Raw genomic sequence first — 17137 nt, 5'->3', positions numbered from 1 at the left:
CAGATTTCTTCTTCACACCTGCCTCACGGTCCTCTTATTTTTTTATTTTTTAATTTTCAAGTCTCTGTCCTGCTCAGCAGAAATCATTACAAGTACTTTCCCTTTTTCCCCAAAGGCTCCAGGTGTTCATGGCCACTTTCAAGGTGTTCATGGGAGCTTCTAGAATTCCACTGAGATTCCTAAGCATCTTCCAAGAAAAGCAGATTGTTTTGTGTTCTGGAGATTAGAAATGTAACTAATGGACCTAAGTGGCAAACATAAAAAGCCAGGATCCCAGAGTTGAGGTATTTTTACAACATGTCTAGATCACACTTATTCCCATATACATTTTTGGGGGCAAACTTATATCAGAGGAAAACCAGGTAAATAAGTATCTGAGTGTTGTAGTTTCAGCTGGAATGGAATTGTTTTCAGAGTGTCTGGTATAACGCTGTATTTTGGTTCTTGGAGAAAAACAGTGTTGATAACACACTCATGTTTATAGCTGCTGCTAAGCAGTGTTGTACAGAGACAAGGCCATACACAGTGAAGGGCTCAAGGACCTGGGAGGGGTCAGGATTTGGACAGTGGACTTAAACAAACCACAGGGATACTCCATATCATATGACACCATGTGGAAGGAGTTTTGAAGGGGGGTGGGAGTGGATCTCACTCCCTTCAACTGCTCAGGGGCAATGGCAAGGGGATGGTGAGTAACTGTGCATCACTTGTTGTATACATTCATATATATATGTCATAACTGTTTTCCTTTTCTCTGTCTTAGTAAATACTTAAACTCAACCCATACATTTTTTTTTTTCTTTTTCCTAATTCTCTCCCTGGCAAAGGGGGAGTAAGTGAACGACTGTGTGGTGCTCAGCCACCTGCTGGGTTAAATCACAACCCTGAGCCTGCACCCTCTGTAAATTTTGGTACTCCATCTAAGTATTGGCAATTCATACACATAAATTCTATGGGACATTTGTGGATAAGTAACTCTTAAGCTCAGAAAGAGACTGGCTTATATGTAAAAACTGGAGAGGTGCTATAAGCAACGGAGCAGCCAGACTTGGCATACATTCATAAAAATCCCCTCCCTCTTCCTAAGAAACAAAGTTCTACCAATAGAAACAGTCATCTTGACTGTTTTGGTGAAGTATCCTTTGGTCAGTTCAATGAACAGTTCAGTGAACTACATTAAACTATGTCACCAGAGTTACTCACAGAGTTACTCAGAGTTAGTGAGTAACTAAGCTACCAGCAGGTTTATCAGTATAGCTCTATCAATGTTGTTTTAAAAACAAACTCTTCTAATACTGGCAAGCTTCATGGAGAGATTGTAGGTCTGATGCTTCCTTTAATTAACACAACATCACACCAGGACCGTTCACTTCAGCTTTCAAACATAAAATGATATTTACTGACTGTAGAGTGGCTGATTTCTAATCTACTATCATTAAATTTACTACTACAAATGCCAGTCATTAGCACAAAACCTTGTTCTTACTTTGTTGAACACAAAGTTATTACCCTTGTCAAACACATAAAATTTTAGGGAAAAGACATACAAATATTTATTCCATAATAAATGTAGTACTTCTTCCATGATACAATTTAAAATAACTGTTGTAATTTCTATTTAGTTTATTCTTTACCAGTTCCAGTCAGGAGCTGTATTAGGGGCTGTACAAACACACCATAAAACATCAACAATTTTTCACATACTGCTTCCATTTTAATTAATGAAACTTTCATTAAAAAAAGCATTAAACACTAAAAAGCCCCAAGCAATTTCCTTTTCATCTCCCTGCACAAAACCATGTTCCTCAAATCTGACTGATAAGGTATAAAGACGAGAAACAGTGATATACAAGATTTAAGATGGAGGTCAGAGGTATAAGAAAAGAAAAATAATGAGATTTATCCTAGGAAAGAATGAAACTGTTGAAAAAAATACTTAGTGAACCAGTTACCTATAGAACGTGTTTCAAAAGCAGTAACACTACCTAACACTAAGAAAAAGAACAATTTTAAGAAACTGTGTATTGCTGTAATGCAACATGGAACAATTATTAGAACAAAGCACTAATGTTAACTATATAACCACAGTCACTACCAATAGCTCCTTCAGACAGGACAACTGAATAACTATGGGAGTGAAAACAAACTACACAGATGGGTGTAAGAAGATTGAGAACAAGCCAACCGCAAAAACAGAATGAAATACAGACGATTCAGAAAAGCCATTTCACTGTTTTTTCATCTGCTTTTGAGGAAAAATAATAATTTTGTGAAACAGATATTGTACTTCCTAGTTCATAAAGATTGTTTTTCTGCATGGAAAAAATATAATTTATAGAAAGTACATAGAAAATAATACGAAAAATAAAACATGTCAGTCCGGGGTGCTAATCTAAACAAGAGTTTCTGATCTTTCTAATTGTTTGAAAAAAAAAAAAAAAATATAAATTTTTACAAGTTGCATTGCCTGAAAGAATTTTCCAAAAGAAGCAGTGAAATTAAGTTTAAACTATTAAGAAAATACTGCTTCTGAGACTTGGAAAGTGAAACTACTGCAGTAATAAACAGCTCATTGAAACCACGCAGTGTTTTTTTGGATATATAGTGTGCCCTCATGTTGCATGGCTGAAGAACTACTGTGTATTTCTTAACATAATTTCAGGTAAACAGCATTTAGAACACAGAAGGAAACAAAATATCTCAAAAATGACATTTGATGGTCACACCTTTCTTGGGAAAAGGTTTTCTTGTTTTATTTTATTTCTTTCACTGTAGTGCACTGTGTTGCTGAGATTATCAGAAAGCAAAGATACCCCCAAAAGATGTTATCTTGATTATTTAGCAGTACCTGCTCATAGAATGGATTGTGAGCAACATAGTAGTTGGAATCAAAGGATTCTTCTGTCACCAGAACCCTCTGCCTTTCTCCAACCTGGAACACAGAAAACAAGGCAGATGACTCAGAAAACATTCAAAAAAGAGTTGCATTGATAAACAGACACATTTGGTGGAAGTAGCCAAATTCTCTCAGGACATTTTGTATCAGCAAGAAAGCAGGGGAAAGAAAGCCCTAACTCACACTCTCCAAAACTGATGGGGAAGGTCAAAGTGCAGGTTAAGGACTGCTGTACAGCAATGGCTTGACACGAAAATCCAGTTCAGAAATGCAAATTTATTTTTACTTATTAACAAAACAACAAATAAATGTTTATCAGGTATAAACAGGGTCCAATTATTGCTTCATCTAGTTAATGAAAACACTCTCACTAAGAATAAAATTCTGTAATCAACGACAAAAATTAACACCCTCCAGCCCCACAGCAACAACCTTATGGCAAACAGAACAATTGGAAGCATCGGAGAGAAGCAGGGAACTGTAAGACATTGCTGAACTTTCAGGTAACATCACGCTAAGCTATTTTATTTTTAAAACCACTCTTACTATTTACAGTGATTGATAGAACACCTCTATCCCTTCTTGTTGACATTGCTAAGATATCACTTGAGACATCACATTAATTTCCACGACGTGGCAGTCAACACTACATATTGCAATGACTCAGTGAAGAAGAAAGCTTTTAAGTTCTCACAGACACAGTAATATTAAAAGCCTAATAAACCCTGGGCCAAAAAACTAGAGTATTTCAATTAGACATCCAGCTTCTAAATCCATTAGCACAGTCTAAAGGAAGCATAAATTGTATTTTGCAATTAGATAAATGGAAGGCTGCACGACAAGATAGTTGCATTTTGTTGCCACGTATGTATGAAAGAAAACCTGGCTTTCCTCAAACTTCAGAGTCATCTGCATAACACCTTTTGATTTTGTCCACTACAGAGTTGTAAATAGGTCACTCTGAAAGCAATGCCTCCTATTTATTGCCATGGAAACTCCAACAGCTTCAAAGAGCACAATAACTCTGCTTAATTGACAAAATTCTCATACAAAACACTATTTTTCAACATAGCCACTAGCTATGCATTTTTGACAGCAATGAACAAGAGCCTGCGTGCCACACTTATAAAAGTTTGCACCAGTGGAGGTGATGCACTGCTTCACAGCAGCTGTGACAGCGTTGTTGCTAGGAAAATGCTGCCCAGCTTTCATCGGTCCAAACAGATGGAAGTCAGAAGGTGCCAAATCCAGACTATATATGGTGAGTGTGTGGTCGGACAGTCCAGCCAAGACTGGCGATGTGCTCCACAGTCTTCAAACTGGTATAGGGTCTGGTGACAGCTTGATGCAAGGGAAAAGTTGTCTCTTCTCAAGTTTGAGCTTTCAGCTTAGCCAGTGCTGCAACGTAGTGGTCGGAGTTGATGGTTTGTCCAGGTTCTAGGAAACCCAGAAGGATCACCCCTTTCCCTGTCTCAAAAGACAGTGCACATCACTTTACTCACTGAGGGCTGCATCTTCAAATTTTTCTTCAAAGGGGAATTCTCATGTTGCTGCTCCATGGGCTGCCGTTTTCACTCCAGCTTGTAGCAGTGACATCACATCATACTGATGCAATCCTGGAAACTCTCCCCTTCAGCCTCTTATTGGTTCAATAGGTACTGACAAACTTGCATGCAGTGTTCTCTCTGTCCCTGTGTGAGCGTATGTGGGAATCACCTGATGCAAACTTTGCGATATTGCAGTGTTGTCACCATCATTTTCAATACCTTGAAGCCAGTATTCAACGCTGTACATCGTTTTGTGATGTGACAGCTGTGCATGACCATCCAGAACATGGCTTGTCTTTCACATCACTGTCACCAGTGCTTTAATGCACTGCCCACCACTTCACTGTGCTCACATCCACTGTTTGGCTTCCAGAAATGTTCAGCAAGTGTCAACGAATGGATTCTTTCCAAACTATTTGACAAATATATTCTACAAATTACAACTGTTTAGCTAGTTAAACTGACTTGCTGCTTTTATTGCTCTTGCTATCCTGAGAATCAAAAATGTTTTCAGATTTCATATTCCACTCCAAACTTCTAATATCTGTGAGAAATGCTGCACTCAAAATTCCCCTCAGAAGGACTTCCAACACAAGCCCATCATAAGGTCCATATGAATTAGCAAGAAGATATAGATCAGATAATAATGCTTTGATTCTTTATGGAATAAGTTAAACTAAAATATAACTTCTAATTTTTTTTTTTTCCTAGAAATCAATGACAGAAAAAAGAACAGATAAAAATAAGAACAGCAATGTCACAGCTACATTGCAGTATATATACACACTATACATGGCCCTGGTTCCCCATTCTCCTAGCAAGACATCATGCTTCCCCTTCCCTAGGCACATATCTGGGACATTCCCAAAGCACACCCTGGAGAGATCAGGGGAAATCTGGCACCCATCATGAGCCAAAATTAATTTCCCTGTGTACATAATTGTAGGGAACACAGAAAGGGGCACAAGTCCCAGGTTTCAGACCTAGTGTAAAAATCCTAATGGTAGAAAAGATGTACATTTCTGCTTACTTTTTAAAGGTGCTTAAGAGTTGTTCATAGCACACTTAGAATTTCTACTGATATTCCTCTGGTAAGTTTACATGCAGCAGCAGATACAACATATTCAAATCTTAGTAAAAAGAATCGTCTGTAACCATTTATCACTCTTCTGAACACTGAGGTGTTGTTTTTTTCCAAGAAAACAGTTTCTCAATTCAAATCCCCAGAGGACTTTTGTAGACACATGCCAAGAAGGCACTGGAGGTAACTATGCCACTAACAAGATTACAGGGAACGCTTTCCCTGACTGACATTTCTATATTGTTTCTGTAACATTTCAGACCGCAGCCTTTAAAATCACAAAACAGAATGATATTGCAATGCTACAGTAAGAAATCTCACATGTCATGCAGTGTTATAAAAAAAAGAGGAGGAGGAAATGTTAGGGAAGCAATACTCACCTTTGGGGAAACACGCTACCACTGGAAAACACCAAAACCAATCAACCAGCCATCTCATTGAGTTGTACTCAGTATTTATCCATATCATAACTTAACAAAACCAGAGCAAAGCAATACTGGGACAGTAACTCATTTCTCAACTGTCCTGTGGTTCCCTGCTTCTCTCTGGTCATAACACTTTGCCTTCATTGTCCCTGTGAATCCTGCCAGGGAGGTATTCTAAACTACACACGTTCTCTTTATGCTCTCAGATGTCGGAGTGGCAAGTATGGTATTAAAGAAAAAAAATAAATCAAAGGGGAGAAGAAAAGAATACCCGTGTTTGATCATTTGCTATGAGCAGAGGTTTCTTCAGAGACGCTGCCAGTTTTCTTTTGCTTCCATGAGCAAAAGGAGCACAGGTCCCTGCACCTCAGTGGGCTAGACAGAAAACTTCTCTGTGCTCAGAATTTCTTGGAAGCGGGAGGAAAATAGGAAGACTGAATTAATCATACAGCATCAAAAGTATGGCATTAAAAATGTGTGCAAGAAATGAAGAGGAGCAGAACAGCCTACACCAATTTAGAGTACACACATATGGGACAAAAAGCTCGGCCATCCTATATGAAGTGAGAGGTAAATTCAACATGGTTCATTTTCTCCAGTTACTCGATTTGCACTTCTGCCCAAGGCTGACCTCACAAAGACAACATTCAGATATTTGCAAACTCTTCTGTCGTAACAGAAAACAGCAATTCTATTTAGTAAGTTAAGCCATTGGGTATTCATGATCTACAACACTAATTTGCTACACATACTCTTACAACAAAAAAATGACTATCCTTGCATCCAACTGTAATTAAGAAGAAATGTAAGTAGGCAGAATGCAGCTTTGGTATTGAAATTTGTCCAAGAAGTAGAATATATGTCATCGTTTCTGCAATTATCCCCCTGGGATCCCTAAATGTCTAAGTTTCAGCTCTCTCAGAGAGAATGTAAATATGCAGAAACCAGACATGATATCTAATAACAGTCATAATTATAATAACCTTTCATGGTGTTTTTTTTTTGTTTTTCAGGCACATACCAGCAAAAGTAATTCAGCATCTCATTTTTTATTCCTGCTCTTTCATCTGCTTCGACAGGTATGCACGAGTTCCAGCTCTCAGAGAACTATAATTGTGACAAAGCATTTGCAGTGGTGTAAAGTCAGCACTGACATCTCACTTGGGAAGAATTCCTCTACAGAACTTGGATTTTTTTCTTTATGGAGGATAGTGTGAGAAGAATAACAGATAGCAAAAAAAAAAAAAAGAAAAATTGCCTGGCAATCTCCTCCATATTAAGACAAATTGATCATGTTTACACAAAGCAAATTTGTTTTCACTGAAAATAACATAGCTAATGTACAAGTTCTATCCCTCTCACGCTGTAACAATTGCCAGGTAGTTTGCAAATCTAGTAATTAGTAATCAAATCTTTCATGAACTTTAATTTCAATTTTATTTATCCTACAGAAAAAATGTGATGTGATAATGATGTATAGAAATACAGGAGTGGGGTAACATTTAGAGTCCTGTATCTTTTATATCAAATAGGTATCAGTCACTCCACAGTGTGTCTGACTTGTTTTACAACTGAGGAAAGAAACACAGAATCTGAACACTCCAGTGGCTTGAGACTATGCAAGCAGGAACTCAGGACAAGGTATAGATTAGAAGTCAGCTCTAAGAGGACACAGCCAGTGTGACAAAATCTTCCACAGCCCATCAGCATCAGGCAGAGCAGCTCAGTAAAATCAATGGAATGCCTCCTCTTCAGCCCCCTTATGAATTTGTTGGCACAGATATGGGGGAGGGAAAGAGTAGGAGAGAAGCAGATAAGGGACAGAAGTAGACTGCTTCTGCTTTCCTGTCCCATTTCTCCTGCTTCAGGTTAAAATAGCTCCTTTCTATTGCTGTGCACCTGCATCAGACTGCTTCCTTTTAATTTGGCATCCTGCTGTGAAAACGTAGCTTCTTCCAACACGTACAAGCCATGCCATGCAGCTCAGATGAAAATTATATCTAGATAAGTGAGTTGTGACCTAAAAACGACAACTGGTCCTCCAAATATGCAATTTCTTTTAAATTCCGTACATTTGCATTTTGCTTGTCTCTCCTTTTCATTGCTCCTCTTGTCTAGAAAAGAGGTAATAAAAGTAGCGTGTTGACAACTCTGTCAAACTGCCTTTCTGAATTGTGTTAACTGTGTGCAAAATTATAAAAGGAAAATAATTTCTCTGAAAGGGGAGACACACACTGCAGCCGAAAAGCCGTTTCTCTTGTTTGGATCTTTGTCATAAACTTGTACTTAAGAAGTGAGAGCCCATGATGAGGATGTAGAATTGGGATTTAGTCTGGATCTGACACACATTGCTAAGGGTCTCTGGCTGTTACTCTGAAACTGTTCCACATGTGCAAAATGTAATTCTAATTGCACAACTTACACAGCAGTGACTATAAAACTGAGGTAGTTGCTATAGCAATATAAAATACTATATGCAGAACTGGTATTTGGAACTGTCCTGCTGGATGAGCACTCAGGCAACTGCCTCAACATAATGCTGACAAAAACCTCTCCCTGCTTTTCTCAGGTGATCTAACAAGCTCCATAAATCTGTATGAATCACCTACAGAAAAAGTCTAAATGAAACGTTCAAATTAGGAACAAGAGGAGATAAAATGTTTGAGTTCTTCTTTCGTACCCACAATAATCCACAAATGAAACAAAAAACTGGACAGCAGACTGCCCTTAAGGAAGCTAGATGTTTGACACGTAAGTACAGGAAATTATTACTGCTCATCTGCTAGAAAGGAGGATGGAGTTTCAAGGAATCTTTTAAAATTATCAGTAACTTTCAGCCAATTTGCCAATCCCATGCATTCCGAAGGCATGATGTAAACAATTTCTTGAGAACTGAGATTAAACATCCCTTCTTCTAAATAAGCTAAGCCCGTGGCTAAACAAGGCTACCAAGCTTAAAAATATGGTAGTCTTTCTTAGTAATGCAGTCCTTTCAACTTCTGTGAAATCATTTAAAGCTAGTTAAGATTGGCTGCTATTGTTGGAAGCAGTTCCTTGAGATATATTGCGAATTTCCAAGTGATTAAAGCACTGTATGAAGTGGCAGTTGCTAAGGCAACAATACATAACTCCCGTTCCACTGATCTCTTCTAACAGCTGCATGAGCCCCGACAAGTATCAGTTATATGAGATTTTACAAATGATCTTGGTAAATACCCTCTCAAACAGCTTCTCCAGAAATTATTTCAGGAACTTGCAGTACAAATCTGTTTTCTCAGACTGAAGCCTCTGTAACAGAAATGTTCACCAGTGGTCTCAGAATGGTGCTGACATAGCACAGTGTAATGCTGTTTGCAGCACAGATTCAGCATCACCAACTGCTGGGAAGAAGTGCCAACCCTAATAAAACTTCTTAACACGGGCACAACTTCAGTAAGTCACAGGCATACCTGAAATCACAGGAACTGATGAGGGCAGGATAATGATACCATTTTCTTTTATTTTGACGGTAGTCAATAGATGAAAGAAAAGTTGCAGACTTCAGGGCATTTCTTCAATCTAGGGTAAGGTAAGAGTCTAGAACTGGTGACTTTTCTGGGTGCCTTGTGCTGAATGTCAAATGACATCAGGAGCTCACAGAGGGACCAGAGTGAATGATGCATAAAAGAGCGATGCACGTACAATAACTTCATGATGCTTATAATTTAATAGTCACTGCTTCCGAAGTAGTTATGGTGCATTTTAATTTGTCTGAATATTATTTTTGCCAATTATTTCCATACAGAATAGGTAACAAAGAGAAGCATCATGTAAATAGCATAGCAAAATAATAATTCTGATCAGTTCTTTATTATCCATTAAAGGAAGTTAACTGATATAAGATCAAGAAAATTCTATGATGAATCACTTCTGTTCTAGAAGAAAAAAAATACTACAATGTTTATTCAACTCCAAAGGATATAGATAAGTTTATCACAAATCTCAGTTGTGTGCTTTTCCTCAGCATGTTATCTTTTGCAACTGTCAAAAGAAATCAAGAATGTTCACAGCACTACAAACAACTCAAATTCAAGGCCTCAGTACTTCATTTAAAAATGCTCGTCAGTAACTATTTGATGGCATGCAACCTTTTCCTCTTGAATTAAGAAGTATTCTTAGCATGAACTTACTTAAAAATTACAAGATACTAAGGGTTTATATGGCCTTTCTAACTACAGAAGCAATATTTTATGTTGTAGTCTGAATTTCAACACGACAAAAAGTGAAACAAGCTGAACAAGTGAAACAACTGAACAAACAAGTGCAATTCATTATTGAGATGGATCACCAAGAAACATGCTGTGATCTCTAACAGCAGTATTAAGAATTCATTTTAAGTCTTTCTGCATAAACAAAAAGATCTGAAGAAAAAATCAGAGTGGCTATCAATATTTTGACTGCAGTTCTTAGGTGCTCACATGACTAATCAAACTGTTAAATACTCACCTCAATGGTTTCCACTCCCAAACCAAAGTTATCAGTCACATAAGCAATAAAACCAATACAGTGGTTTGAATATACGCAGTAAGAGACAGTAGACAAATAGGCCTGCAACATCTTGTGGTGCAAAGTCCTTAGTAACAGGAAAAACAATGAAAAAAAAAATCATTCTTCAGTAATTATGAGATGGATGGATCTGTGAGAGTATGGAAGAGGAACCAGAAGATATTAGGTTTAAGTATCTTCAGCATACATGAAAATGGAGAGTTGGAGAGAGTTTCTCACATTGCTCAACAGTGTTGAAGAGTCAAGAAAGCAGTGCATCTGCCTGTCTTTAAGCATCCTCAAGGAGGTTGCTAGCTGTGATAGTGCTTTAGTAATGAAAGATTCTTCTACGCCCTTGTGACAAAAGCATACATGTACAAACAAGGTGTACAGAAACACAATTCTCCAAAGGAAAAAAAAACTTCCAAGTATTTCAAATTTCTACTCATGGTCACTTCCTTTCATAAGCTGCCTGCAATTAATCACAGTTAAAGCATAACATAAAATCAGAGGCACAGGAAACAAATCACCAGTTATTACGGTAAATAAATCAACAGCTGAGGAATGCAAGGCAGAAATCACTTTTTTTTCCCTACGTAACTGCTATAAATACTGTATTCTGATGTTCTCAAAGCCAGAAGAAATTATGTGCCAAAATTGTGTGAAGATATGGCCTATATACATTTGTTTCTGCTGTTGCATTCTTCTCTCTTGGATTGTATCAGAAGGTCAGCAGAGTGCAGTATTTTATTTTGCAGCCCTTCCCTCTTCTTTCTCTTCTGCATTTCCTCCTTTCAGAGTAATATTTTTCCATACCCATCTGGAATAGAACATTGGAGTAATACTAAACAACACTCCCACGCCCACTTCTGGGAAAACGCTTTTGCAAGTATAGACTGAAAACTCAACAGGTGAACTTTTCTCCTACCTTCATCTTAATTAGTTGTTCAAATCTTAATCCTAGTTTTCTGCCAACCTGGCATGAGACAATTGCTCTCATTATTTTCCCTGAGAAGTGCTCTGCTCCTGAAGGGACTCTGCAAACATGCCTTATTTGAGCAAGAACAAACCACTGCTTTAATTTCATCCACACTGAGATAAGCATGGAAGAGAAACACTGAAGTTCCCAAGAAAAAAATACAGCTCGCAATTTTCCACTTACACCTTCAGAACACATATGCCCCTTTCCCCTATGACACAGCATAAAGATGACATCAGTTAAGACGACAACATGATAAGCAGCTTGTTTCCAAAGGCAAATGCTGGCAATTAACCCAAAATTGTCTTTTGAAGAACAGTTGTTAGCAACCAACAATGAATTCTCCAAAGAGAGTTCTGGATCAGATTCAACCTCTCATCATTTGTTTTCTCTCTCTGTGCGAGTAGAAATGCATAAGCTGATTTCTGCTGGGTGATCATACAAAGTAGGCATGTAAGACAGAAGAAAAGACCGGTGTTTCGATTTGCTGCATTTTCACACAGTTATGAAGAAAAAGCTGCTCGGCATTATAGCTGTAGCTGGTTTCATCAGCCTTGCTAATAAGCAGGTTGGAGTTGATGTATTGGTTCACACTGCACAGTAAAAAAAACACTGCCATCCAGCATGAGGTCTGCAGTTCTATTAGAGGTCACTAAAAAAAGAAATGGGAAAGTAGGCTAGTATCTGGATATCCTGGTTAGACGATTTGAAGACTGTTTCTCTTAAAGTATTTGGTAGAAATAGCACCACAATTTACAGCAATAAAAATGCCGTATCTTCAAAAAACTAATCATTTCACCAGTTTTAGCTCATTTTAAATTTTGCCCATTCCATTCTCAGTGAGCCAGATTGAGATCTGACAGCAAGAGGCTGCCATAGCTGGGAAGAAGATTTCTGAGGAAAGGCGGTGAAAAGGAACCAATCAAGCCAGGCACTGAAGCCATTTTAACAACCCCCTGAACTCTGCAGATATTGACAGGGCTATCTTTCTCCCCATGTCTTCTGTTAGTTGCACTGCTATTTACACTACAAACACTAACACTACACACAAACGTTTACAAATCATGTATTAGATCATCAATAAGTGTGTCAATAACATATATTAAAGAGACAATACCTACATCAAAATACTAAGGTCACTCCAAAAGTAATACTTCCTATTTATTTCTGACACAAAGACCACAATAACTCTATTTGATAGAAGAAATTCTTAGCTGCAAAAAAAAATTTTTCAATATAGCCATGTGTTTCCACCAGCGATGAACAGGAGCCTGCATGCCATGCTCGTCAAAATCTGCATGGCCATCTGGTACATGGCTTGCCTTTCATGTTGCTATTGCCACTCCTGAATTGTCCCACCCACCACCTCGCTGTTAACATGTTTGGTCTGCATAAACATTCAGCAAACATCAGTGAATGTAACGGGTGCTATTTTTTGGAGGATTTCAGTGACACACCTTCGCTTCATCAGCACTTCCATGTCAGACCCATTCTGTCAGACTGTCCCTCTGCTGCCATCTGTCACACAGCAACAAAATGTAATGGAGTATTGGTGGGAAGGTCCAACCTCTACTGCCTTACCACCAACATCTGCCCCTAAAACATCATGGGCTAACATAACAATATAGGAGGCGTTACTTTTTCCAGAAGTTCTCAAAGATGATAGCTTGGAAAGCCTACATTTCTAGCACGGCTCCAGAACATGGTAAAAGAGTACAAAAATACAACTGATACATCCCAATCCCTGACACTTTTGGCTGAACCCCTGTTCCAAAATGAAGTTTGTTCAAACAAACAGAAACTCCACCCAACCTTCAAACCGATACCTGAACTATGACTTAGTCGTCTCATCATTAATTCAGCATGAAGTTTCCAAGGTCACGGATTAAAAGAGATTACACACAAGTTTGCCAAAAAACCTGCTAGCATTTCAGTGGGTTTTGCTATATTCTAATATGCTTAAATGCGGGTAGAGAAAGCACATTATCTCTTGTCACAGCTTCTAAGGAATGTTGGTAACTTAATCTCTGATGAATGCTTCCAATAAAAGGAACTCTCTGGTCTTTCACTTCTTAAATGTAATCAAGAACAGATTTTCTTCAGGTATCATGAAATACTTAGCACATGCCAAACAAACAAACAAACAAACAAACAAGCAAAAAAAACCCCAACAGATTTGTATTTGAAGCACTTCAAAAATACATTTTTAAACTTTTTTTCATAACAAATCTGAAAATTTTATTACTTTGTCAAACATTTTTCAAAATTCCTTTAAGCTCCAATGTAGCGAAGTAAACAATGGGTGACATGAAGATCCTTGTAAAGGCAGACAAGATGCTCTCAAAGAACTCAATTGAGGTTTTTCCCAGGACTGTTTCCTTTTAGCAGACACAGACAGCAAAGGACTGTGACCGCTATCACACCAATAGCCTGTCACTGATGGGTGAAGTCCAGTTATTTACCAACAGCACCAACAAATGGGACAGTTTAACAGAAGATCAGGATTAGTACAGAGGTAAGGAAGGCGAGAGGGCCTGCTAAGTTGTGTATTGATTGCTTTATAGCAGTTTCTCACAAGCCACAGGGCGCGTTGCTAAGAAAGGGCCCTTAGGTGTCACAGGTTTACCTTCTTGAATGGTTGGTAGTGGTAATAACTGCTCACAGATGACATTCCCTCTGCCACAAGGCTGGATAATGCTTCACTTTCACGGAAATTATTCCTGACTCAGCTTCAGTGGAGAAAACGTTAGCCTCTCAGACGCTGAGTTGCATGATCCAAATTTGAGAGAGCATGAAATAAATGCATAGCCTGGGTGAGAGGACGTGCTGTTTTATTTACACCAAGAGAAAGGAGTTTGAACAAGGAAAGAAGAAAGTAACACAAAATCTGTTTATGAAATAAGTGGACTGAATAGAACGCAATACCTGAAAGAGATTTTATTTTTATTTTTTTCCAAAACAAGCTCAAATAGCCTCATCCGTTTGTACTTCAGGCTTCTCACACATCAACTATAAATTACTGGATGGATAAAGAACGTGCTTTTGGAATCTGCTTACTGAAGAGACTCAGGCAACCAGTGAGCTGCACAGCTCACAGAGAATCAGCTCTAGGTCTTGTCACATCAATGATTTATACAATGGCACTGGGGAAATCAATTAAGTTCTCCATGTGCCCCAGTTTTCCCAACTGTAAAAAAAGGACAATCTGTTATTCAAGCAGAGTGCTTTTCCATTTTAGAACCTTTCTTGAGTTTGGATGTTCTTTATTTTGCTAGACTGTACATTAATAAAAACATACTCTTAAAGGGATATATTTTTTGTTTGAGCATTGGAATACATCTTTTCTTGACTCATTTCAACTCTTTATTCTTCATATAACTCCAGAAATACTACTATATCTTTTAGCAAGCAAAATTAAAAATATGGCACAGAATGTGAAGGGAACACCTTTTATTTTTTTATTTTTTTTATTTTTTCCCTAAAGACAGATCCTAGAAAAAGTTATTAAGAAAAAATCATGGTAGGTGTAGACAGAAAATTCAAAGACAATGAAGTTGAGAAACTGAAAAACTACTGTTTATTTTCACTTTAAGTAGTTTAACAGTTTTTCCGTGTTCTAGCACTTCACATCTAATGACTCTAGAAAAGCTGCACACACACACAAAATTGCCAGAATACAGTCTAATCCTCCAGAGCATCATAGAAAAAACACCTACTTGTCCAGACCACTTATTTCACAGATTTTCTTTGTTCTCTGCTATCCACAGAGCAAGAAATTTTTACATATCAGTGGGAACACATAAATGAAAATCTTGCTTAAAGTTTGGCACAGAAAAGAAGAATAATTCTGGGGCATTGGCGCTCTTCCTCTTAATGCAGACAGACTTAAAACACACACCCCACAGCTGCTGTTGCCTTCCTCTTTATACTAAAATATACCATACAAAAATGGGGTAAGGAGTGGAGCCTGGCTGCACCTTTCTTAGACACCACTTCAGGGCTGACTGCCACTGGGGAAGGATCTCTTCCTGGAGATCCCTTCTTGGTGAAGCTTTTCCCTGCAAACCTGGAATCTTCTGATACAGATAAGCAATCTGCTTCTCTTACTTTATAGCACCTTTCTGTTGTGCCGGTCCTTCCACCATGACACCTCTGTTGCAACACCTTACCCACTGTATTGATCTGTCCTTATATTTATACAAAGCCTATTAGTAGGAAATTTACAATTTTGAATGCACAAGTAAGTATACATTTAGCTTGGAAAGCGGGAAGAAAACAATTAAGGAACCACTTTAAATAAAGTATCTGTTTCAGTAGCAAATGCCTGCTTAAGAGTAGGCCATGAAGGTTGAGATTAGCAATACAATAATAAGGATTTATTTTTGTCCCTGCCACTTGAGTCCTATTTCTCACTGTGACTTGTGTGAAGGACAGTGATATAATTGCCAGCTTAACTACAGTCTGACTCCCATCCTTCCATGGTTTTGAAATTTTCCAGCAGGCAGCAAAATTTCAGTAACCAGGTTCTCCAATTATGGAAGGACTGGCAGATTAATTTAATTTGTTTAGATACTCGTCTTGCTATTGCAAATGTAATCTTCTTACTCAAGGCACTCCGGCTGCCTTAGGCATTAGAAAGAAAATTATTATTCTGCTATGCATGGAATGATGCACAAGATATAGCCTGAAAATAAAGAAAAATGATGGTAAGGCAAACATCAGCTTCTGGCTGTGTTGACTCCTTGACAAATGGCAGATGACTCAGATCCTTTTATCATTGCAGTTTTTACAGTAATTTCCAATCTCTCCTTTATCTGCTTGGTTTTGGCTTGTTTAACACAGAGGCTGATGATCAACGAAGCAAAAGATTTAGTTTCAGTGAAGGTGTCAGCTAATATGTACAACAGAGCTGCCGCTGCTCTTCAAACTGTCTTTACAGATAAGAGTTGGCTGTTCACTGGGTGGCCAAAACAATATTATTTGGGAAGTCGCCTTTAAGTGTTTGTAATGGTGAATTAGACTACAGTATACAATACACATGTCCAAAAATACTATCTAAAGTCACTGAGAGGCTAACAGTAAATATGCATGTTTTGTGTACAAGTTATTACTGACAGGAGCACTTAAGGTGGGTGGTCTGATTTACGAAGACCAAATCCAGTGATCTATCAGGGAGCCTTCTTTCTTTTTTTTTTCCCCTTTCTTTTTTTGGCCTTAGCCAAATCATTCTTTTGACTTTATTGAATACAGGGCACTTTCTGATTTTAATCCCTCAACACAGCATTTTAGAAGAGATAATACATTTCTGATTTATGCAGACTTCAATTTAGTTGATTCAGTCCCCTGACCCTAGCTCTTCTCCCTCAGGTTGCTGCTATTTTGTGAATTGCTGTGTCTCCACCTCAGGCAAAGTGCTCTGAAATGTTGCTCAATCTTATCTCTACAGGGCAGCTCTATACATAAAACAGCAGTGTTGGTTGCAGACGAAGTTGGTCTCAAGTGCAATCTGGAGGTTGCAGGTATGTGGGTGATCAGGTGACACTGAACAGAACTCAACAGTTCCTCAAAGTGCTGTGCTGTTGCTCGTGTCTGTGTTAATGAAATAATAGAACACGTAGTAAAAGTGAGTTCAAATCAGCCATTTAAGTTTCACTAACCATTTTGTCTTTTAGAAGGGCATCTCAA

At 38.2% G+C, this 17137-nt stretch overlaps 1 protein-coding gene across 2 annotated transcripts in view; it reads right to left on the bottom strand.

Annotated features, from left to right (window-relative positions):
- The window catches only part of CDKAL1 (CDK5 regulatory subunit associated protein 1 like 1), a 362027-nt gene that overhangs the window by 23650 nt on the left and 321240 nt on the right, over positions 1 to 17137 (bottom strand). For both annotated transcript variants that reach the window (XM_042837305.1, XM_042837314.1), the window contains one exon: positions 2849 to 2932. In XM_042837305.1, coding sequence (XP_042693239.1) covers positions 2849 to 2932 — 84 coding nt within the window. The remainder of the gene's footprint in view (positions 1 to 2848; positions 2933 to 17137) is intronic.

The sequence above is a fragment of the Centrocercus urophasianus genome, unplaced genomic scaffold, assembly GCF_019232065.1.
Source record: "Centrocercus urophasianus isolate 14NV4802_14NV808 unplaced genomic scaffold, USGS_Curo_1.0 seq_11, whole genome shotgun sequence".
In the NCBI taxonomy this organism is placed as follows: domain Eukaryota; kingdom Metazoa; phylum Chordata; class Aves; order Galliformes; family Phasianidae; genus Centrocercus; species Centrocercus urophasianus.
Note: the sequence above shows the minus strand (reverse complement) of the source record. Positions and strands in the feature narration are given on the sequence as shown.